General features: G+C 49.5%; 3 protein-coding genes across 7 annotated transcripts; 1 reads left to right on the forward strand and 2 right to left on the reverse strand.

The window, feature by feature from the left end:
• Positions 1 to 5,264: 5,264 nt before the first annotated feature.
• nus1 (NUS1 dehydrodolichyl diphosphate synthase subunit) lies at positions 5,265 to 9,419 on the reverse strand. 3 transcript variants are annotated; one of them, XM_067242420.1, is made up of 5 exons: positions 9,035 to 9,419; positions 7,520 to 7,651; positions 6,303 to 6,455; positions 5,851 to 5,950; positions 5,265 to 5,396 (listed from the first exon to the last, which is right to left on the reverse strand). In XM_067242420.1, exons 1-5 carry the CDS (start codon positions 9,264 to 9,266, stop codon positions 5,306 to 5,308), a joined length of 708 nt encoding a protein of 235 aa, XP_067098521.1. In that variant the 5' UTR covers positions 9,267 to 9,419; the 3' UTR covers positions 5,265 to 5,305. The 3 variants fall into 3 exon arrangements, 2 of the variants coding, with proteins under 2 accessions (XP_067098521.1, XP_067098520.1); XM_067242419.1 differs by having other exon boundaries at positions 8,897 to 9,419; XR_010877044.1 differs by having other exon boundaries at positions 5,350 to 5,396; positions 5,851 to 6,147; positions 8,897 to 9,419.
• Positions 9,420 to 9,623: 204 nt separating this feature from the next.
• LOC136947422 (nephrocan-like) lies at positions 9,624 to 14,397 on the reverse strand. Of its 2 annotated transcripts, none has more exons than XM_067241497.1 (4): positions 14,357 to 14,397; positions 11,583 to 11,864; positions 10,381 to 11,282; positions 9,624 to 10,201 (listed from the first exon to the last, which is right to left on the reverse strand). In XM_067241497.1, the coding sequence occupies exons 2-4, from the start codon at positions 11,781 to 11,783 to the stop codon at positions 9,745 to 9,747; spliced, it is 1,560 nt and encodes a 519-aa protein (XP_067097598.1). In that variant the 5' UTR covers positions 11,784 to 11,864; positions 14,357 to 14,397; the 3' UTR covers positions 9,624 to 9,744. The 2 variants fall into 2 exon arrangements, with proteins under 2 accessions (XP_067097598.1, XP_067097599.1); XM_067241498.1 differs by having other exon boundaries at positions 11,583 to 11,833; positions 14,357 to 14,383.
• On the forward strand, positions 12,670 to 22,727 carry gopc (golgi-associated PDZ and coiled-coil motif containing). Of its 2 annotated transcripts, XM_067241499.1 has the most exons (9): positions 12,670 to 13,148; positions 15,815 to 15,982; positions 16,210 to 16,233; positions 17,087 to 17,262; positions 17,379 to 17,544; positions 18,790 to 18,885; positions 19,598 to 19,762; positions 20,310 to 20,484; positions 20,885 to 22,727. In XM_067241499.1, the coding sequence occupies exons 1-9, from the start codon at positions 12,876 to 12,878 to the stop codon at positions 21,001 to 21,003; spliced, it is 1,362 nt and encodes a 453-aa protein (XP_067097600.1). In that variant the 5' UTR covers positions 12,670 to 12,875; the 3' UTR covers positions 21,004 to 22,727. The 2 variants fall into 2 exon arrangements, with proteins under 2 accessions (XP_067097600.1, XP_067097601.1); XM_067241500.1 differs by lacking the exon at positions 16,210 to 16,233.
• The last annotated feature ends 1,021 nt before the right edge of the window (positions 22,728 to 23,748 follow it).

Below are 23,748 nucleotides of genomic sequence, written 5' to 3' on the forward strand. Positions count from 1 at the left end.
AGTTGGAGAGAGAGGGGGGAGACAGGCAGAGAGAGAGAGAGCTGGAGAGCGGGGAGACAGTCAGAGAGAGTTGGAGAGAGAGGGGGGAGACAGGCAGAGAGAGCGGGAGAGAGAGGGGGGAGACAGGCAAAGAGAGAGAGAGAGAGAGAGCTGGAGAGGGAGGGCGGGGAGACAGTCAGAGAGAGCTGGAGAGAGGGGGGGGACAGTCAGAGATAGCAGGAGAGAGAGGGGGGAGACAGGCAGAGAGAGAGAGAGAGGGGGGAGACAGTCAGAGAGAGCGGGAGAGAGAGGGGGGAGACAGTCAGAGAGAGCGGGAGAGAGAGGGGGGAGACAGGCAGAGAGAGAGAGAGCTGGAGAGGGAGAGCAGGGAGACAGTCAGAGAGAGCTGGAGAGAGAGGGGGGAGACAGTCAGAGATAGCGGGAGAGAGAGGGGGGAGACAGTCAGAGAGAGCGGGAGAGAGAGGGGGGAGACAGTCAGAGAGAGCGGGAGAGAGAGGGGGGAGACAGTCAGAGAGAGAGGATGAGCAAATGGATGACAGTTGAGCCCCTGGAGAGGAGCAACCTCTGCGAATCTCCTCTGATGCATGTTTGAGACGGAAGGGAGAAGAGAAGCCGTCAGGGAGGCAGGAGAGAGAGAGATTCAGCCAAGGTGTGTCGGGGAGTGTCTTTGGTTCCTCTGAGTCCCTCTGGATGAAAAGGAAGTGGGAGGAGAGGGGGAGGAGAATAGGAGGAGGAGGTGGGAGGAGAGGGGAAGATAAGGGAAGACAACAACCCTGTAGTGTCTGATCTAAATATAGCCTTGCTCACAGATCAATATCCAGCAGAACTATGGCTCTCGGTAATAAAACCTAGTCATATTCAGTGTCTTGTATCTCTGCTGATGTTACCTGGAATGAGACTAGGGCGGGATTCTATTAAATATAGCCTGCAGGGCAGCAAACTGTGGGGCTGGAACTGGAGCTTGACAGCGAAGGGACTGGGGCTACAGCTGGATATGGAGGACTAAGGGACTAGGGCTTACTGGGGCTGGGGCTGGAGAACTAAGGGACCAGGGCTGGGCCTAGAGGGTTAAGGGACCAGGGCTGGGGCTAGAGGGTTAAGGGACCAGGGCTGGGGCTAGAGGGTTAAGGGACCAGGGCTGGGGCTAGAGGGTTAAGGGACCAGGGCTGGGGCTAGAGGGTTAAGGGACCAGGGCTGGGGCTAGAGGGTTAAGGGACCAGGGCTGGGGCTAGAGGGTTAACCCTTGTGTTATCTTCGGGTCATTCTGACCCATCAGTCATTGTGACCCACCGTCGTATTGCGACAAATTTACCTCCTACAAAAACAAAGTGAAGCATTTTCTTTTAACTGTCGGGCTGTCTCAGACCCCCCACATTGCAATGGTTAAAAGAAAATTATTTTTATTTGTTTTTGTATTGGGTAAAATTGGGTAAACACAACGGTGGTTCGTTATGAACCTTTGGGTCATGTGACCCGAAGGCAGCACAAGGGTTAAGGGACTAAAGATGGGGCTGGAGGGCTAAGGGACTAGAGCTGAGGTTGGGGCTGGAGATTGATACACGTGATTCTAACAGAACCATGTGCCTGGCTTTTCTTCAGCCACTCTTCAAGGATATTTAAATCTGGATCGACATGTCATGAATGATTCATGCGAGGCACTAACATGCTGGTTTTGGGGCCCATTTGTTTCGATCGCATTGATCTGTTACTATTCCTGGAGCTAACCTGCTGCGGAGTCTATCTAATGAAACCCAAATGAACACCTTCCTGCCAATACTGTTCTTGTGTATTGTATTTTATGTGAGTGTGGGTGTCAATATGGTATTGGAAGTGTGTCGATCCTTGAAACAAACTAGCTAATTAAAATTAAGTAGAATAATTCAACTTGAAAGGGCTAGTATAAGAAAATGTGAATGTTTTTTAAAACGATTTTTGGTATTACTACTTGCTTTGGATCTGGGTCTCCCACTTTGGGTTATTTTTCTAATAATAGTGTTTTAAAATGTCTGAAATTTAAGAAATACTCTAACATTGAATTGTAAACTAAGAATCTTGTATGAATATTGGAATTATTTCCCACTGTAAGAAGTGTAGGCTATGTTTAACTTAGGATATAATAGGTTTAGGATGATGTAGGTGTGGCTGGCTTTATGGCTTCAAGTTACTGTAGGGTTTGCATCAGTGCAAGAATATTGTGTGTTTAACATTGTAGTATTTATATAGGGATAGTGCAAAATATTGTAGGTTTAACATTGTAGTAGCCTATATAAGCCTTTTAATGATTTTCAATGAGTGTGCCTTCTAAATTCAGGAGTTCCTGTAGGTCTATAACTTCAGGCAACTTGGTCTCCTTGTTTTCTCATCTTTTATTCTCAGTCGTCATTTAAAATAGATACACAGCTCGTTTGTTTCCTACATATTGTTTTCCTTTGAATCAATAAAAACACTTTTACACGTTCTTTACAATCAGTACACAGATGAAGAGTTGCCATGGTTACACCAGCGCTCGACAACAAAACGTTCACGATGAACCCCACCACAGCCCCTCACACAGCGGGGTTGGCACTGTACACTGGATGCTTCCACCATTAAACCTCCACCCCCCCTGCACCGAAAAATTTAACTTTAGTTCACTACATTGAACGACCATTCGCCAGTTCACCTCTTGACAACTGCATCTGTTTATTCACTGGTTAGCTGCAGTCACATATGTACTGTACAACTAGTTAGGCAGCACACAGATGGACTTAGCCCCCTCGTTCCTTGGAGGGACCTAGCGCAAAGACAGGTAGGAGGACTAGGAAGGGAGGGGGGTTGGTATCTAACCAAGCTGACTAACAAAGTAGGCATTTTGTTTCTTCCTACCCGTTTAAGCAACCGCTGAATATCGCAAACACATTCATTCTTGTGAGGCGTTTAACTTGCTAGAATACCACCGCTGAATTCCAAAGGGAGTCTGCTGTCGTTAGTGTGGCTGCGATAACTCGCAACCAACCATGGCATTGCAAAACAACAGAACAGCACAGAGCACTGAGAGCATCAATGTACCACACAAACACATCCAACATCCTTTTCCGCATGCAGCCTCTGTAGGCATTCATTCGTCCACAGGCTTTTTTTAGCGCCAGAGGGGGGCATTTGATAACCATCTGCCCCGCTGGCTCTCTAGGGTGGCGAATAGGACAGGCTCGAGGGAAATGCTGATCAGTTCAGCTGTTACGCTGCTCTGCTGCCACCACTTCTAACACAGCAGGTCCTGTGGAGTAAGGGGAGAACGTCTGATATAACACACACACACACACACACACACACACACACACACACACACACACTCTGGGGGCTTTATACAGGCCCTTCGACTGGTCTTGTTGAGAATGTGTTCTTTGATCACTACTGTGGATATTTTTTCCACATGCGAGACATTTTTTTTCTAATTTAACTGGCTCCGAATACTTTTTCCCCCGTCACAATTGAGTGATGTAAATTAGTTCTAATGCTTTTGTGTTTGATTTGACAACTTTTTGCATCATCTTATTTTATTGACTGATCTAGCATGCAGTTGCCGCCAAATCTATGGCACATTACCAGACGCAGTCCTGCTTCAAGTCTGTGTACGGAAAGATTGCAGGTGAATAATCAACAAGATGTTCCTTAGTACAAAAAAGAAACAAGTGCAGACGCGAGACAGCTGCAACACACACCTTGTTGAAACACAGGACACGTCAAAGTGAGAGGGCCATGCAGACAACTTACAAAACACAACCGCGACCCCTGTGGTCGAACGCCTGTGAGATGGGACCAGACAGGGCAGCCTACTCTGTTAGCATCACTGCTCCGTTTGATATTAGTGGTGAAATTCTGGAGCCACACAGCAGTTACATTAGTGTTCATGGGGATTTCAGTAACATTTATTGAGCATACTGCACACACCAGGCAACAACCAATGACAGCGCTGGGTTAGGGGGTAGGTTGAACAGTGCCAGTAGTCTTCCGTGTGTGTGTGTGTGTGTGTACGCTCTGGCCAGCTCAGACAGTAGCACAGGAGAGTAAGTTTCGCTAGAGAGGGAAGGGGTGGGGTGGGGGGAGATAGTTCAAGCACAAACAGACACAAAAGGCAGGGCTATGTCCTTCAAACAGGAATTAAAAACAATGCGACAATGACAGATGTACAGTGCAGAGGACCAAAGTCACACAATCGGCTGTAGATGGCGTGTTGCCAGGACAACGGAGACACATGGCACCTGTACCCTCCCATCCACCCTCCCATCCACCCTCCCCCATTCCAGAAGAGGAACTGTGTGGTGAAACAAACCGGCATTTTACGACAAATAAAAAATCCCACACGCATTCAGATGGTTCCGAAAACAGAAGTTACGCGGGGAAGAGAAAAACAAAATAAAAAGAGAACAGGGCAGAAGGAGAGGGTAGAGAGAGAGAGAGAGGTAGAGCACCGGAGAGACCAAAAGAGAGATTGAGAGAGAGCGGAGAGAGAGGGAGCGAGCGAGCGGAAGAGGAATTGTAAACATGCAGTCCTCCTCCTCCTCGCTATGGACGGAGCGCGGGCTGACTCTCTCTCTCTCCCACTCTGGAGCGATCGGAGAGGACGCTCTACGAGGTGTGTGTCACAATAGAGCAGCAAAGGACACACACAGAACACACACACAGGTTTAAGACTTGAAGCACTGTCAGTCACCCTTCCAATGAGTTGGTCACGAAAAACCATGTATCTCTGGGCCTTCTTCCGTCCAGTCGGTTGTCCCACGGTAGGCTAACCCTACACACACACACAGACTTGTGAGAAGGGTTTCCATTAGAGCAGTCCTTTACCGGTTCCTTGCTACAGGGAGAGATGGAGGCGAAGGGAGGCAATGTTGAGGACATGTTGTGGGGACTCTCTCTCTTTCAGTCTGAGAGCAGCAGGATTCTCTCCGCCTCCTTCCATCCTTCTCCGCGCTGGTGCTGGGCTAGTTGGGTGGGGGCAGTGAAACCAGGTTGGTCGGTATCAGTGGTGTTCCCTCAACGCCTCTCACGTGTTGCCCCATCTCCCAGAATGCCTTGAGAGGCGGCTAGCCGTAGCCTGGCGTGGAGAGGAGGGGTGAGGGATATGATCAGTCAGTGCTGAGGAGGAGGGCGGGTCCTGGGTTAGGGCTCGTGGCTAACTGGCTGTTCTGCTGGCTGCTCTCTGTATCTGGTTTGTAAACATTGAGCTCATGGTTGGCGAGGGGGGGGGGGGGTCCCCCTCCTGTCTGTCCCAACTTCCTCCCTCTCCATGGGGGGGGGGGGGGGGGGGGGTCAGAGCTTCGCCTCACTTCCCCACTCGCTGTTCACAGGTGGCGAATAGCTGCAGAGCCCCAAAAAGGTCCTCGTATGACACGTCTAGGTGGGTGGGGAGGGAACTGGGGGGGGGGGGGGGGGATGAGGAGGAGGGAGAGAGAGAGAGGGAGAGAGAGAGACAGACTGTTAAGAAAGGACGCTATGGCCAACGCTACATCAGAGAGAAATTAAACTAACTCTCCCATCTGCCATGTTTAGTGCGTTCTACTGCCCCCTACTGCTGGGAGCCAGGTATAGAGGTCTCCATGTCAGGTCCGGTCCTAGAATAGCCCTGCTTAAACCCCACACCAAATCCTCACCCAGCCTAGGGCCAGTCAGATACCTACACCTGCTAATCAGCTCAGATTAACACACTTGTGGGATTAGATCACTTACGCTCAAGCGAGCGAGCGAGCACACGCCTCATTGTAATTTTGGTCTTGCCTCCAAGCACTCCTCCACACAAGAATGAGGCTGACTTGTTGAGCACATGAAAACTAACACACCATGCCCACACACACACACAAAGATACTCACATGAACTCAGTGAGTCGGATCTGCCAGGGGAGAAAGCCAAGGGTGCTCTCCACCGGGCCAAATTTCAGAACCAGGTCTGGGTCCGGAATGTTCTTAGACTCTGGAGAGCACACCCAAAAACAACAACAACCCAGTGAAACACTCTTCCTATTCAGCTCATATCCTAGCACCGTCATCCATTCCTAGTTCCTGTTTCTTTTTTTAGGCGGCAGCTCATCTCAGGTCATTTCTAGAGGTAGCAGGAGTGGCCTCTCCCTCCGACAGTAGTCATAGAAACGCTGCTTTGCATTCGAAAATCTGAAGAAAAAAAAAAGGCTCTCGGTTTCAGCCTGAATGCAAGGTCTAAAAACTCAGAATTCACTATGCTGTTCTAAATCCCGAACAGTCTGTCTGGGCCGATGGTAGTGATAATGATGATGATGATGGTGGTGGTGAAGGTGGTGTAGACAGACCTCTCAGTAATGAGTCCAGCAGGGAGACGCTGATGTCAGAGGAGCTCCTCTGCTGCTGCTCCACCTCTCTGCACAGCTGCTGGGCCGCCTGCACGATGCTCTGCTTCCCGTCCTCCGCAGACAGTACTCGCACCACGGGCTGGCCCCGCTGCACTGAGGGGGGGGGGGGGGGGAGGGGGGTTCCAAGAGGAGGAAAGGGGGTACAGGGGGAGGAGAAAGGGTACAGGAGGAGGTGAGGGGGGTAGAGGAGGAGGAGAGGGAGTACAGGAGGAGGAGACGGGGGTAGAGGAGGAGGAGAGGAGGTACAGGAAGAGCAGAGGGGGTACAGGAGGAGGAGAGGGGGTACAGGAGGAGGAGAGGGGGTACAGGAGGAGGAGAGGGGGTAAAGAGGGGCAGAGGAAGGCACAGGTGGGGAGAGTAGGGCACAAAAGGAGACACAGGAGAGGGGATTAGACGCACCCACATGAGGTGTCTGCACCAATGAACAGACACACAGTATGCCCTCACACACATGGATGGGCTTTTTTTTATTTGTTTTTTTATCTCCCAGCAAGACGGTTCTAAATACGCTGAACCCAGGCCTCCCTCCCACACCTCATGGTGTAATCCTCCATGACTCTGTTCTACCCACACCGGTTCCACAGGTGGAACCTGATGATTGGCTGCAACAGTAGCAGGGACAATAGGTAGGCTGGCAGCATTGTCAGGGAGGAGATCAGTGCTGGAAAGACCAGCAGGGGTGTGTATCAGTGTCCTACGTGACTGCTCTCTACCTCCTTCACTCTCACCTCACAGGAAGCAACTGTAACAAACTAGTCTAGTCTGTAGCCCGTCAACAATAGAGCTATGAGAGAGTTTGGCCCAAACTAGTATGGGTTTTTGGAAAGCTCTTTGTGACATTACGTGTTCAATATGGGTTTAAAATAAAACTAGATTTGACTGTATCCTACTGTTCCATCCACTTGCTCACAAGGGATTAGGATTTATATTAAAATGAAGACCTAAACAATGGTTTAGATTGCTAGGAACCTGTCAATAGGAGTAGGAACAAGAATTCCAATGTGTTTTTTGCAAAAGGTAAATAAATATGAACCCCAGTGTTTACATCAGAGGTTATCGTCTTACAAGATGTCCTCAGACTAAGGCGGATCCTGCACTAGATGTGGTTGATGACGAGACAATGTGAGACAAAGTGCTATTGTGTTCTGGTCCTGTACCTTGGTAGTCATGCTTGTCTGTTCCGTTGCTGAGGAACTCAACGGAGAGCTTAGAACCTTCTGGACCCAGGAGGTCCTGTTGTTGCCTAAAGATCTCTTCTTGGAGCCGGGAGTTGTTTCTCCGGAGTACACCTGCATGAGCGACAGATAATGGTCAAACAGCTGTGTCACCTACGCGACTGTCTTATCCCCCTGAGCAGAAGAACTCCTCGGGTTTGTTCCTTCTCCATCTGGAGGGCGAGGAGGATAACAGAGGAGGCCAGAGAGACAAAACAACACTAAAGTCTTTCTCTGGGTGTTTTTAACACTATGTTGAAATGCTGCCACTGTCAAATCTGGTGTGTCCTTGGAAAAGGTTGCTTTAGTCTAGACGGTTGACAGGCTGTCAGCTGACTCAAAGTAGAGGAACCACTGTCATCTGACTGCACAGGAGGCTGTCCAGCATCACACTGGGGGAGTTGAATTAAGGTCACCTCTGAACAATTTAGTCATTTCTACATTACAGACCAACAACAAACTGGTAATTAACATACCTAGATGTGGAAATCAAACGAAGAGATGGTGAAGATATGCTGTCTGCAGACTGCTTCGTTCAAACAGAATCCTGTGTCGCTAAGTTGCTAGCTAGCTAGCACTATCTGGTGTTCATATTCAGTAACGTTTTCTCAGTAAGCCCCAGTGAGATGACTAATGGAACTAGATCATGAGGTAACATCGTTACAGCAGTAAGTAAGATAATGATGTGTGTTGAAATCTGTCCAGATGTCCACATAATAGAGAATGGTTTTGTAGGATTATCAAAACTGGCCAGACGGAGTGCATGCCTCAGCCTCCCACTCTACTTCGGTAGCAAGTAGCAAGACCAGCACTGGCTACCACCAGCCAGTACATAAGACAGTGTTCCCATATTAACCCTCATATGGTTTCAGTGACACGTCTTTCTCCCACCCGGAGGGGCAGTGCTTCATGGGAAACCGATATGAGACCCACGGCTCTGACAAGCTAGCTAGGAAGCTCTAACAGTAAGAGAGGATAGACTTATTCAGTCTAAACCGATTCAAGCGCCTAACCTGGACATTGTTGATAAACGACGTGCATGAATTTGTGCATGGCAGCCATAAACGACATGCTACACCCTGTTTAATATCTCGGATCTTGTGTAACAGCTAAACACCGCTAGTTCCTCAACTTTTATTTGGCAAATAGCTATAAAACAGTCATAGAGAACAGAGTTGGACCTACTACTACTAGCCAGCTAAATAAATACCACGCCGTCATGTGACAGTAAGGTGTCTCTAACACGCGTGACTGTCTTGGGGTTCAAAAGGCACTTCCTAAAACTGATTGAATTAAATATGTAAATACGTCCATATGTACCTTGATTATCGTACACACTGACATAGGATATACCGACGGCCATGCACCACACGACCAGGTTGGCGATGTCCGTGTAGCTTGGTTCCTCCTCGGTAATCAATAAGCCCAAGTGAAGAGGGAGCTTTTCCAGAGATTTACCGTCTGCCCCCCAGCGATACCGACGGCCGGAGCGTTTACCGGTAGCAGGGCCCATCTTCTTGTGGTGGTCAGGAAAACCAAGGGTGATGGGTACAAGGAGCGTAGCCAGAGCTCGCTTCCATAACCGACCGTTCCAGTTCCGAAGGCGGATTCGGAACCAGGTGATGAGCGTTCTATGTATGTGGAGAAGGACGTGCAGGACCCGCCACACAAACTCGTACACAAGCGCCATTACACAGACCTCCTCAACAGAATCTCGAAACTTGATTATTACCACAAATGAATAAAGTGCCGCATCCCAAGTGTAGTTGAGGTGGGCGTGCACTAATCTACTTCGAAACTAGACATTTAATCTACTGCCAACACCTCAGCTCGCCGGCCGCCATATTCATTCCTCTAGTAGCAACCTTTACACTCTGAACCCCACAGCACTACACGTAGCTCGCTGATTGGACAAGACAGAAGGAGGCTCTGCGAGTTTTGTCGCCCTCTAGAGGCAGACTGTGGATATTACTCCCGAGAAAGCTGCATGATTGTGCAAAGAAAAAATACATGGGAATAATTTAGGTTGAAAATTTATTCTGTAAAAGATGACAACGTACAATCCATGTAAACGTCCAAGCAGTCTGTAAATCTAAAATGTAATACGATAGTGTAGGACAGTATAGTGAATGTCATAGGTGTTACTCATTAAAAGTCAAGCTTTTGGTTTACATTCCGTCATAATCGTAGTATTCCTCGCTGTCGGTCTGTTCATCTTGGCCGTTAGCTGCTTCATCATCATAATCAGTGTCTCGGATCTCAGGCTCCTCCCCCTCACACCTGTGTCTCTCAGCCATGTAGAGTCTCCACCCAGCCCCGCCCCCCGTCGTGACCCCCGCTTCTTTGATAGGCTCCTGGCTACAGGGCTCGTTTGGTAGCTCCACACCACGGTCGCGCAGGGCCCTTGTCAAGCTCTGGAGCACACAGGAGCAATTCCAGGGGTTTCCATCCAGGTAGAGGCTCTTGAGTCTGGGCAGCAGGTACGGCGTGGCAGGGGGCAGGGAGTAAAGACGGTTCCTGCGCAGGTTCAGCACCTGGAGCCTCTTCAGAGAGCGCAGCTCCTGCTCTTGGACGGTCTGGAGCCGGTTCCCTTTCAGGTCCAGACGAACCAGACTCTCTGGCAGCCTTAAGAGGGACAATAGGTTAAGTTGAGTTTTCTATGGTTCAGTACTAAGTTACATGTACTGTTCTGAATGATTAAACGTATGCAAGTACTTCACAGTTAAAATAATCGATAAGCGATTTGTTCACTACAGCTTTAAAAGACGATACCACAATGATCAGAATGAATGAAATCCCCGTACCCTGCAGGAATAGACACAAGCAGGTTCTGTTCCAGAGCCAGGTTGGTGAGGTGCCCACTGTTCTTCAGGGCGTTGGTCTCGAAGCTACGGATGGTGTTGTTTTCTAGGAAGAGATGCTTCAGCTGCTTCAGCCCCGAAACCTGCTGCTGGGTCACTTCCTGGAGGAGGTTCTGCCTGCAGTCCAGCCTCTCCAGCCGGGGGCTCAGCCTGCTGGGAATGGCCCTCAGCATGTTCCCTGCCACCTCCAGCTCCACCAGGCTGGGCAGCCGGAGACCCCCGTCCACAGAGCCCAGGCGGTTGTGGGACAGGGAGAGGGAGGAGAGGTTACGGAGATGGGCCATCTCTCTGCTCCTCAGAGCCCTCACCTGGTTCCTGCCCAGGTCCAGGAGACAGAGGGACTGGGGGAGGCCAGGGGGCACCCGGGTCAGCAGGTTCCCCTGCAGACTGAGGGTCCTGAGAGATTTGGTTTGAGAAAAGAAGGCAGAGGGAAAGGAGGGGATCTTGTTGTTGGCCAGGCTGACCAGGTTGAGCTGGGGGAGCCTGAGAGAGCCCTGGACCGTCTCGATGCGGTTCCCCTCCAGCAGCAGCGTCTCCAGGCGCACCAGGTTGGCCAGGACGCCGGCCCTCAGAGAGGACAGGTGGTTGTGCTGCAGGTCCAGCAGCCTCAGCCTCCGCAGCCCCTCCAGGGCCGCCTCCCCCAGGCCCTGGAGCCGGTTGTGGCCCAGGTGCAGGATCTCCAGGCTGGGGGGCAGGCCGCGGGGGAGCTGCCGCAGCTTGTTGTTCTGGAGGTCAAGAGTCCTGAGGCCCTCCTGGGCTCTGAGAACTCCAGCTTCCAGCCCCTCTACCCCACAGGAAGACAGGACCACCTCCTCTAGACCCCCCAGGCTGGACAGGTCTCTACCCTGGAACACACACACACACACACACACACACAGGGTGAGACACTCAATGCATAATGGGTTCCATTGTAATAGAAAAAACGTCAAGGCACCTTTTTTGTTTTTACGCATCAAAAATTAATTTAGATGTTCACATTCTAGAGACCTGAAGTTAAGAACAATTAATATAAATTGTGTTAAATAGTAGTAATAACATGAATAATGATACGTTGGAATTTTTTATCTGAGAATAATCCAATAACCTATTCTTAGTCTTATTTTCTGAAAAAAACATTTGCAGTAGCTTGTCCACAGTTCTCCTACCTTTAGGTCCTTGATGTGGTTGTACGCCAGGTTGAGTCTCCTGGTGTCAGTTGGGATTCCAAAAGGAACTGCCTGCACTCTGAAACACTGCACTGACAAAACCTCCTTGTCGCACACACACTTCTTAGGACACACCGAAATACAGACGTAGGGAGGATGGAGCAGAGCGCTAACCACCAACAGCAGAAGAAGCCTCGTCATGACCTGCTAACTAGTTGGGCATTTCTGTTAAAGAGCAGCCGTCTCTCTCACTGGGGTTTAAATAGTGTAGCCGAGGCCAGGCTGGTGAGAGAGGAGTTGCTTTATTTAGAACAATGGAGGAGATGTTTGTCTTGGGTTAAAAAACAACATTTGACACAGACAAGGAACTGACACCCACAGTAACTGATAGGCCCTCTGTTTGCAGACGTGAGAAACTTGCTGATAAACCATTTACAACCCATTCAGTTAAAACAAATGCAATTTCCTCTGTCAATTGGAATTCTGACTGTAAAGGAAAAGATTGGTTAATAGGACCCCTTTTCTATTGACTAGATTTAGCAATGATTAATTATACATTTTATTTATTTGTTTTTATTAAAATAAATAGTATAAAGTGTCTTGTGCGTATACTACCTTTGACCAATAAACCATGAGGTTTGGTAAATCTCTAGTCAGACGTAATGTAAAACATTATGGCACACTTGCTCTGATCATCAAAGTCACAAAAATAGGGGAAAATCAGTAGGAACATGACGAGAAGGCTTTAATAATTGAATCTGCACGCGACAAGGCAATCCCTGTTTGGGATTCCCATGAAATTATATTCAAAACAGTGGCTCAACATCAACATGAACAATGGGAAAGGGAAAGAATGGAGGAAGGGGAGACATCAGAGACAGCCAATCTCATAAAATAAAGTGGGAGAGATGTGTCAGGAAAGAGGCAGGGAAGCCGATATACTGATTGCCTGGTCTTATCAATGTGGCAACTAGCTCTACAATCGATTGTTTTTCCTCAGCTGTGTGGCAGACTCGTGTAGTCAATTCACGACACAGATCCGTATCCGATTTCGGATTTCCTGGTACGAAATCGCCTGTGGTGGTCGAGAAAGACAAGCACATTTAATTGAGCTAATCACAGCTGAAGGACAACATTATTCGCATGTTTTGGGACTTTGTGTTGCATCTTCAGTATAACGAGTAAATCAACGGGGACGTTAATCATTTTATAACGCTGTCTTGAGGTCATTTTTAGCTTAAGTCAAGAGAATCGGCTAGCTAACGTTAGCTAGCATCAGTCTTCAGGCAGCAAATGTCTGCTTCGGCCGGCGGCGGCTCTCCTTCTACCCAGGGCACGGCCCTTGTCGGTCCCGGTACCGGGATGTCTATGTTCCGGTGGCTCGAAGTGTTGGAGAAGGAGTTTGACAAAGCTTTTGTCGACGTAGATCTACTGCTTGGAGAGATCGATCCAGACCAGGCGGATATCACATACGAGGGGCGACAAAAGATGACAAGCCTTAGCTCGTGTTTCGCCCAACTCTGCCACAAAGCTCAAACGATATTCCAGCTCAATCACAAAGTAGAGGTGAGTATCTGTTTATCACAATCTCACGATGTTGGTAAGGATGGGATTGATAACCTTCCCAAACAATTTGCGTGGGACTTGATTGACAGGTCAAATCATATGTACACTGCCTGGCCAAGCTTCGTTTTTCCCATAGACTGTTTCCAAACAACAACATCCGTGTTTTGTTGCCGGTGTCTGGCCACCCAAACTACTCTGTTGACATGCTGGCAGAAAATGACAGAAGCTGACAACCTAAGATAACATTGCTTTACAAAATTGCATTTTTGAAACGTTGGCTGTAATATAATATAGGTTGTAATTATATTTCGATTTTAACAGACAGATCAAAGGAGTCTATTAAGCTTGACAAAGAAATAACGTCCATTATAGTTAAATGAAGATCGGCCATTTACGACCAGGTAGACCGTAAATTAATTCATTAATTCAACTATAAAAATAGTGACAGCCCTAGGTCTAGTCATAATAGGTTTTTCAGTGGCTTTGGAAAATGTGGAGGGGAGCTAAATGAGCTCAGCTGATCTTAACCTTTGTCCCATCTGAAATCTCATTAAACTGCACAGCGGGTCTTGTTTGAGCAAGAATGAAAGTAGTGGACACAGCAAACATACTTTCCCAGCAGAGCCTCACTTTGTTCAGGGTCGTAGAGCTCCTATTACCCTCAGGAAATCAATACTGGAGCCTGTAGCTCAACCAGCCTAATCTGCCAAGCAAGGCCAGTCTGGAACTGTGTCAACAGTCAGCCTGGCCTCGGCCCTCACCGCCCAGCTCGGCTTTGGGCTGCCTGATACTCCATTGGGATCCAAACATGTTGAAAAACAGGAATGTCTGTGTCCTACATTTGTCGAATGGCAGAGCACTCTCTGTACTCAGTCTTAGTCTATCACTGTTTCCACTTAACAATACGACGCCTCAGGGCAGCGGCCTCGGATGTTGCGTTGGCAGCCTGGAAGAGGCGCTCCCCCCACCTACCGCTTGATCCTTTGTTTACGGTTAGGATGATGTCATGGATCTAGCTGGGCAGGGAAGTGTGAGGTCATCACTCTGACACCAGCATTGTGTGGTCTGGTGATATTACATAATCCAGAACCTATATCTTAAGTTAGCCCGAATTCTTGTGTTCTTAGTTGAAGCTCTGTCGACAGTGAGGGAGGTCTGGGTGTCAAACTGACATGCATGTTGTATGAGGAGATATTTGAAGGACTCACCGACACAGCCTGCTCATTGTACACAGCTACGGACGAGCCTGTTTTTCCTTCTGCGGCTCGTGCCATGTTGAGATTCCCATCTGACTGTTACCTCTGCTAGCTGAGCTAGCCGGGCAGACTTGTGGGCAGCTGCCTTACGTGGTGCAGCGTGGGCCAGGCCTCGCCTGCAGCCTCCGGGCGTCTCTGTGAGTCAGAGGTGCGTGGTGCATTGTTGTCGGCTCTGTTGTGCGTATGTCAGCTGTCAGTCGCCAGGGACTGACACATGCGCTGCTGTACTAAGCCCCTGAGAACTGTGCCTTGTAAGAAGTCCATTAAAAGGGACGCTTTATCACTGGGGGCTGAATGGAGGCATTATGTGGTTCGCTTTGTGTCTGTGTGTTTCTCTGGAGGACAGGAAAGTGTCTAAGCTGGGGGGGGGGGGGGGTGCTCTGAGAAGGAGGGTTTTGGCTGTCCCCACTTTGCTGAAAATCCACTCGAGCCAGGGAGCATTTGCCAAGGGGGGGGGGGGGGGGGGGGGGGGGGGCGGAGCTTTAGATCCCAGACATGATCACAAGACTGTTCGCTGACCAGGCACTTTGTCCTCAGAACTGTCTCAATGTTCTGGTTCATGTTTGTTGAATTCCGAAGCACCGGAGGCCCCTCTCACAAACATGTCAAGATGGACCGAAGTGGAGGAGAGTCTTGGATCCGTGTTGCCTCTCTGAACAGGAAGTGTCCGGTCATATGCAGGGCATGTCACTTCCTGTGTCACTTCCTGTATTCCTGGCAGGCCTGGGATGTAGACTTGACTACCAGGAAGAGGTGGAGAAAGGGGAGAGAGTAAACATGCGGTCTTGGTGTAATATGATAACCCTGTCTGTCACACAGAGAATCCTTCTTTTTTTTTTTACATAGTACACGTATATTAGAATGCGGTCTTAAGCTGTGTCAGACCTTTTTTTACGTGTGTCCATCAACAATTGTTATGTCGTCAGCCTTCATACCAAAAACCAGTTTCTTTTCGAACACAAGCAGGGCTGTTGCATTTTGACATCACTCAAAGCCTGAATAGCAACACGCTTTTCAACGTGCTAATCATGCAATTTCTCAACTGCCAAGTCGGTAGCAACCGAGAAGACCTCGAAGGCTTTTAGCACGCTTGCATGAAACGAAATATCGGCGATGTGCAGTAGCCCACGTGGTCAACAGCCACGCACTGTCCGACGTGTTTACTTCACCGCACGGCCTGGGTCACTGACATTTCACACCGACTTGTTCACCCATGTGCTCAGGTTTGTGCTCGAGGAAGGTGATGGATGGACACTGTATCAGTATCGAAAGGGAGTGGCTCAATGTGGGAGTGTGGGGACACGACCCCGTCTCAGTCCCACGATTGGAAACCCGACTCGCTCTCTCTCCAGTTAATCACTGTCATTTCCTTACAAATCCCTCTCCACCCCTCTTCCCCTTCCCCCCCAGGCCCAGCTGGTGGACCTGCGCTCGGAGCTGACGGACGCCCAGGCGGAGCGGACCGTGGTGGAGAGGGAGGTGCACGAGCAGCTGCTGCAGCTCCACGCCCTCCAGCTGCAGCTGCGCTCGCGGGCGGGCCAGGCCGACGATGAGACGGACTCCATCAAGGACAGGATGGTGGGTTGTCCCCCACGCGCTCGCGCACACCCGCGGGCACACGCGTGCACACACACGCACACCACACAAGCGCACACGGCGCCACATTCAGATGTCTCGAGACGTATGCTCTCTGTCTCTCATCCACGGCTTCTCATCAGTCCTCGGCCTTTTGCCTCTTCTGCGCATAATGCTTTGGCCCGAATTGACCCCTGACCTCTCTCTTCTCCCTCCTTTTTCGCCTTAAGCCTGTCCTCACGGTGGACGAGATGGTAAGTCTGTCGTGGCCATGTGTGTTTTTTTCGTTTGTGTGTGTGTGTGTACCTGTGTACATCCCTAAGACACTGTTTGTCTTTCCGAAAGCCACCTTCTTCCTAACAGAAGTCCTTTTTCAACAAAGGACTATTGTATTGAATGCAGTTTAACCCACATTTGGTGTCCTGTGTATAGTTTGTGTGTGTGTGTGTGAGCTATGCATTTTAGAGTCCGACCAACTCACTCGTTGACAGATTTGAGTTGATATGGTTCAACTCGTCAACAGAGGATTGTGTTCTCTTAAAGTTTATGATCTGAAAAATGTTTCAACATTTGACAGATTTATTATTTGAATGTTCTTCTCCGGTATCAAAATAGGTCTCGGATGTCTAAAAACAAGTCCAGTCGGTCAGGCTCTAATATGTTGTCAGCAGTGTGTGTGTGTGTCGTCATCTTTCAGCTGTCTCCTTCAGCCCTAGGAACGGTGTGTGTAGCCCTGTCACCTTCCCTGTTAGACGATCTGTTTGCTGCCCTTTTTACCGCCTGCTAACTGGCCTGTTTGTCACCCTGTAAGCGGATCTGTTAGGTGGCCTTTTTAGCCGCCCATGTTAGCTGCCTCATTAGCTAACCTGCTCGCTAGCCCGCTAGATGACCTGTTATCTGTGTTGTCAGTTGAGCCTTAGTTTAATGTGTGTTGGCCTGGCCGTGCTCTATCTCTGATCTGTGGAGACTGACCCTAAGTGGGCTGCATTCACACAGCCAGAGGCACACCGTCTCACAGAGCAGCACCACGGCTGGCTGGGAGATAAGCCCTGGAAGTGTAGCTAATGTATTTCTCTTTGCCTGTGCGTGTGCGTGCGCGTGTGTCAGGAGCGGGAGTTGGAGGCCAGTAAGAAGGAGAAGGTCCGCGAGGTGAAGCTAGACGCCGAGGCGAAGCTGCACAAGAAGGAGAACGAGGCCCTCCGCAGGCACATCGCCGTACTGCAGGCGGAGGTGTACGGGGCCCGGCTGGCAGCCAAGTACCTGGATAAGGAGCTGGCTGGGAGGTAGGGAGGAGGACTCCGGGGTGGGGGGCCCAACACTGGTTTACTCCAGTCCAGCTGCTGTGGAGCCAGTGAAGCCGACTGTCTTCCTGACTGTGGTAACTCTTGTCCATCCCCAGGGTCCAGCAGATCCAGCTGTTGGGTCGGGACATGAAAGGCCCCGCCCACGACAAGCTGTGGAACCAATTGGAGGCGGAGATCCACCTGCACCGCCACAAGACGGTCATCCGCGCCTGCAGGGGGCGCAACGACCCCAAGAAACCGCTTCCCTCCCCCGTCGGGCATGTGAGTAGAGCCACTGTACAACCTCCTTCCACTTCAGGATGTTAGTAGAAACTAGGGATGGGCTTAGCAAAATATTGACACCGTTCAAATACTCATTCATTATTGCATATTCAGTTACCAACCAGTTCCTTTTGGTTTAAAAGAATAATATGGATGGATAATACGGATGGTGTTTACAAAGGGTGCTAGTGGAACATGTAGATGAGACAGTTGAGGTCAAGTTGTGAGAGCTTATGGACTCCAGTAATTCAAAGTTAGTAGGAAATGGCTACAATGGCGCCCCTGTAGATGTGTGAATCCCTGTTATTCTTGCCTGTACAATGCTGAGAAGACCAAAAATCGATGTCCTGTTTGTTAGTATGTGACATCAGTGTGACATGTCTGACTTCCTTGGTAGAGTTGAAAGCATAAAACCATCCGTGTCTACAGAACGGTCACCTGATTTTGTACATTTACATTTATATATTTAGCAGACGCTCTTATCCAGAGCGACTTACAGTAAGTACAGGGACATTCCCCCGAGGCAAGTAAGGTGAAGTGCCTTGCCCAAGGACACAACGTTAGTTGGCATGACCGTGAATCAAACTAGCAACCTTCGGATTACTAGCCCGATTCCCTCACCGCTCAGCCACCTGACTCCATTTTGATGGCCTAGTTAACGTCATAATAACCTGTGCCAAGGGAACAACATCATTCATAGGCACATTTTACTCACAGCCAGAAGCCACAATGTCAAAACGTAAAGGGCGTATGCTAGCGAATACTCATGCCTGTGGCTACTTAATGTACTGTTATGAGAATATCCATCCTGCTGATCATTTGGAAATTAGATGTGTTGGCCTGTCATTAATGTGCGCAACTCAAAGGAATAATCAAAAATGATCCCTGTCATTGCGCACAATTAACTTGGCTTCACCTCTACGGGCCTCTGAATGGAGGGGGATTCTTTCAAACTGCACACCATACCAGTTTTGCAATGAATGAGACGCCCTTCTGAATTATTGAATGAAATACTAATATTGGCTTTGACTTCTAATCCCCAGTAGAATATTCATATACTCTTGCCCATCCCCCAGTGGAAACCCTTCAGACCCACAATAGAACCCTCAAACCTCCATTGTATGAGATTCACTTGGTCACTATCCGGTTCATGTGAGGAGTTTTGAGAAAAAAAGAAAAGAAAAAGTAATACGGATTATATGATGCCGTTTTGACAGGATATTTGTGTGTGTGTGCTTCCTCCAGGACACAGACAGTCTGAAGAGGAGCCAGGGTGTGGGTCCCATCAGGAAGGTGGTTCTGGCCAAGGAAGACCACGAGGGCCTGGGTATCTCCATCACGGTAACCTCCTCCTGCTGTGTAGACTTGGTATTGGTGCGCAGGTGTACTGGATACACTCACTGGCCACTTTATTAGGTACACCTCGCTAGTACCAGGTTGGACCCCCTGTTGCCTTCAGAACTGCCTTCATTCTTCGTGGCATACTTTCCACAAGGTGTTCGAAACATTCCTCAGAGATTTGTTGGCTGCACATCCATGAAGCGAATCTCCCGTTCCACCACATCCCAAAGGTGCTCTATTGGATTGAGATCTGGTGACTGTGGAGGCCCTTGGAGTACGGTGAACTCATTGTCATGTTCAAGAAGCCCGTTTGGGGTGATTTGAGCTTTGTGACGTGGTGCATTATCCTGCTGGAAGTAGCCATCAGAAGATGGGTACACTGTGGTCATAAAGGGATGGACATGGTCAGCAACAATACTCAGGTAGGCTGTTGCATTTAAACGATGCTCAACTGGTACTAAGGGGCCCAAAGTGTGCCAAGAAAATATCCCCCACACCATGACACCACCACTTAGCTATTTGTGTTAACAAGCAATTGAACAGGCGTACCTAAGAAGAGTGGCCGGTGACTGTACATGTTTGTATATGAATAATATACTGTGTGTGTGTGTGTTTGTAACACGGTGTGTGTGTGTGTGTAATAGACTGTGTGTATGTGTAAATGCGTGTAGAATAATACCAATACACCGTGTGTGTGTGTGTGTGTGTTCAGGGAGGTAAGGAGCATGGTGTGCCCATCCTGATCTCAGAGATCCACCCCACCCAGCCAGCGGAGCGCTGTGGAGGGCTGCACGTGGGAGACGCCATTTTAGCCGTCAACAGCATCAACCTGAGGGATGCCAAGCACAAGGAGGCTGTCACCATCCTCTCCCAGCAGGTGTCTCTCACACACACACACACACACACACACACATCCTCTCCCAGCAGGTGTCTCTCACACACACACACACACACACACACACACACACACACACACACCCTCTCCCAGCAGGTGTCTCTCACACACACACACACACACACACACACACACACACACACACACACACACACACACACACACACACACACACACACACACCCTCTCCCAGCAGGTGTCTCTCTCACACACACACACACACACACATCCCCTCCCAGCAGGTGTATCTCTCACAAATACACACACAAACACCCACCATCCTTTCCCAGAAGGTTTGTGTCACATACACACACAGACACACAAACAAACACCATCCTCTCCCAGTATGCATCTCTCTCTCTCACACACACACCCCCCCCATCCTTTCCCAGAAGGTTTGTGTCACGTACACACACACACACACACACACACACACAAACACCATCCTCTCCCTGCAGATCTCACTCAAGCATACCATCCTTGAACTTAAGTACATTGTTGACTAATGTGTGTGTGTGTGTACGAGCAGAGGGGAGAGATAGAGTTCGAGGTGGTGTACGTGGCCCCCGAGGTCGACTCTGATGACGAGAACGTGGAGTACGAGGACGAGAGCGGCCATCGCTACCGACTCTACCTCGACCAATTAGAGGAGGGCTCCGCCCCTGCACGCAGCAATGGCACCACTGACCCCGCCGGCCTGCAGGGTATGTGACCTCTGACCTCGCCTGACTCGTGACCCCCCCCTCAGTGTCACAAGTCATCATATCACATTTATACAAATGGAGCAAAGTTCAGTAGAACTGTTTGGTCTCCATGTTGGCTCCCAATGCAGCAGTAGTTCTTGGTGACAGACAGCCATGTGTGTCTTTCTATCTTATCTGGTTCTCTGTATAAAGTACAAACATGTATTACTACCATTAGCCCACCAGGCCTGAACACCAGCAATGATGCTAACTAAACACGACTTTCTATTCTCTCTTTCTATCTCGTTCTATCCTCTCTTCCCCCCTCTCTCTCTCCACCCTCACTCTCTCCCCTCTCACTCTCTCCCTGCCTCCCCCCCCCTCTCTTTCTGTCTCTCTCTCCTTTCCTCTCCCCCCTCAGCCCTGGAGAAGCTGTCTGTGAGCGAGGCACCAGAGAACGGAGACACTGGCTTGTCCAGCGAGACCCCGTCGGAGGAGACTCCCTCCAGGGCGGCCCCCTCCTCCGACAGCTCCTCTTAGAGGCTCGGAGGATGAAGGGGAGGAGAGGAGGAAAGAGTGGATGTTGAGATGTGAGAACGGAGATATGGAGGGGTGGAGGAGGAGATGGAGGAGAAAGACTTGGCAGCAGATGTGAGCTGCGTTGTTTTAGTACCAGACATGTCAGAGATCGATTGGACGGGAGAAAGAAAGGTTGGACCAATGACCATGAAGGACACACACAGTCCATAGTTGTCATGGAAGCACTCTCCGAGTCCTGTTGACTTTACCTGAGGAGGGGGTGGGGTCCCATCGAAAGCGAAGACCGGCGATTGGTTCAAAGGATTCGGGCTGTCTGGAGGAGGAGTGTGATTGGTATATTGCTCTGTGTATAGTTCCTGTTCCTGTTTCCTACACCACAGACTCCTCCCCTTCCGGTGCGCTAAGAGACCTGGGGAAGGACATGTCTGTTAAACACGACAGAGTTGACGCCCAAAGATGGCCTCACAGGTCCATCTTCACCTGCTTACCCATAATGGTGGTGGTAATTAGTAGTACTGATTTTCTTTATCTGTTTGCTGACCAGCTTCCAATCATGTCCTCACGGGTACACTGTCCTCGACCGGTCAGAGACAACAGCCCTGTTAACGCCAACCCAAGTGTCTGATGCTAGTTAGTCAGTCAGCTTTGTTATTGACGGATACCACGGCTAGTCTTAGTTTACCTGCTGTGTGTGTGACCCCCCCCCTTTCAAGTGCCATGGAGCCATTAACTGTATTGCTGCTCGGTCATTCTGACTTGGTCGCCCCGGAATGTTGGGGGAAATCTGCATAATCGTCATGACGCAGCGACAAACGCATCATCCTCTGGTGAGGACGGAGTGTGGCTCATTCATCAGCCTCGTCCCAACACCGTCTAGAAGTAGTGGAACTCTGGCCATCGATGGAAAAAGTGCAATATCTGTCATATTTATACCCCGACCCCACCCGCCAACATCTTCCCCTGAACTGGTCGTGTCACCCAAAGGACAGGTCTTGACTTGGTCGTTTAGGATTGTCGCCTGGGGGGTTCGGCTTTTTACTTTGGCCCCCTGGCTGACTCAAAAGATGGCCGACATCCCAGTCAGTCAGTCTGTTTGTGTGAACGCGGTATCCAGCTTTATTTGGTGATTCCTAAAGAACCAAACCCATTTCGTATTCCGTTCATGATGGCATGGAAAGATAGGTGCAATAACTCACGGTCTTGTCTGTCCACTTATGACTCTCACAACTCCCACCAACACTTGTCCTGAGAGAGATTCTAGAAACCTGTATATAAACAATATAACTATTTGCTGTTTTAAACATTAAATACAGTATGTTTATGTGAATTGAGGTCGTACAGTGTGATATCGGAGGCTCCTGTAGGGGGTGCTGTCCTGGGAGCCGAGGAACAGATGCTATTGAGCTAATGTTCGTGTTTTAATCAAACTTCTGTCTATTCAGCTTTAGTCCCCACTCGTGCTGCATGGTCCACGTAGACAGCCTGGCCACACACACACACACACGCACAGACACACACCCTCGGCTCACAGACGCAGCGCTCTGGCCCAAAGGAATAACAGGCTACTACACTTGTTTTCAGACTCCGTTTTATTCTTCCTGAAAAGATTTGCAGTCAAAAAAGTTGTTTCTGAACCATTGGGAGATTTGGTAAACATGTCTTCTATCTGTAGTTTCTGTATACAGTTACAAAATCTTTGAATAAACCTACATTTATTTGCCCAATGTGGTGTGTACTGTGTGTGTCTGTCATTAGAATGTGATCACTAAGACAGGTTCTACTCTAGTATCCAGTACCCTGTAGTCGCACGATTCCACAGTCACACCTATACTAGTCCCACACTGTTACAACTACTAACAAGACAAAATAGGACAAGTCCACTGTTGAAGTCAGTCAGTTCCCTCACAGGACCACAAGAGGGCGACGTTACGTCAAAATCCAGAAATATTTCCTCCACATCCCACACCAGTTAGAAATACAGGTATTCCGCAACACTGTATTCATAGCATGGCTTTGTTGGATCCCATAGCAACCCATCAGGTATTAAATCTATTAAAAATAGTTAACCAGAAGCCACCTGGAAGAGGAGTCAACATCACCTCGTATTTGACAGACCCTGATGTGGCTTGACGTTGGCACTAATGGATGTGGGGGGGGGGGGGCAGCGGTAGCTTGCGGGGGTTCCAGGCTGGAACCGTGAAGGGTCCTGAGACTCAGGCCTGCATGAAGAGACATGACAGGAATGTGAGCAGAGCAGAGCGCAGGCAGAGAGAAGGCTGGCTGCAGCTGCCTTCATGTCGCCCCGAGGAGGAAGAGGCTGTAAGCAAAGGTGGAAACGGAGGTCCACACTGCTGTGTGAACAGGCTGGACCTCACACACTCTCTCTCTCACACACACACACAGCAGAGCAGCAGGACTGGGCCGCAGTAGCAGAGACTGGTGAGAATCAGCTGCTTCACCGCTGACACCAAACTGTCACATTCCAGCACACAGACTGTGTGTGTGTGAGGGGGGGGGGGGGGGGGGGGGGCAATGTCACATCCTCAAAGGGTGCCGAGAGGCCAGTGCTGAGGTCTACACCTCCACCAGATCCCGTCTCGACATAACCAAGAATAGGACCGAGAGAAGGACCAGACCGTTCGTAGTGTAGCAAGCCGGAGGCACAGCCAGAAGTCAAGGAGAGACGTCCTGAGGTTAAAGGTTGCTTTGGAATGCTGCATCCATTCTGGAATGTGGCGAGCTATG

Source organism: Osmerus mordax, chromosome 8 (genome assembly GCF_038355195.1).
Source record: "Osmerus mordax isolate fOsmMor3 chromosome 8, fOsmMor3.pri, whole genome shotgun sequence".
Taxonomy (NCBI): Eukaryota; Metazoa; Chordata; class Actinopteri; order Osmeriformes; family Osmeridae; genus Osmerus; species Osmerus mordax.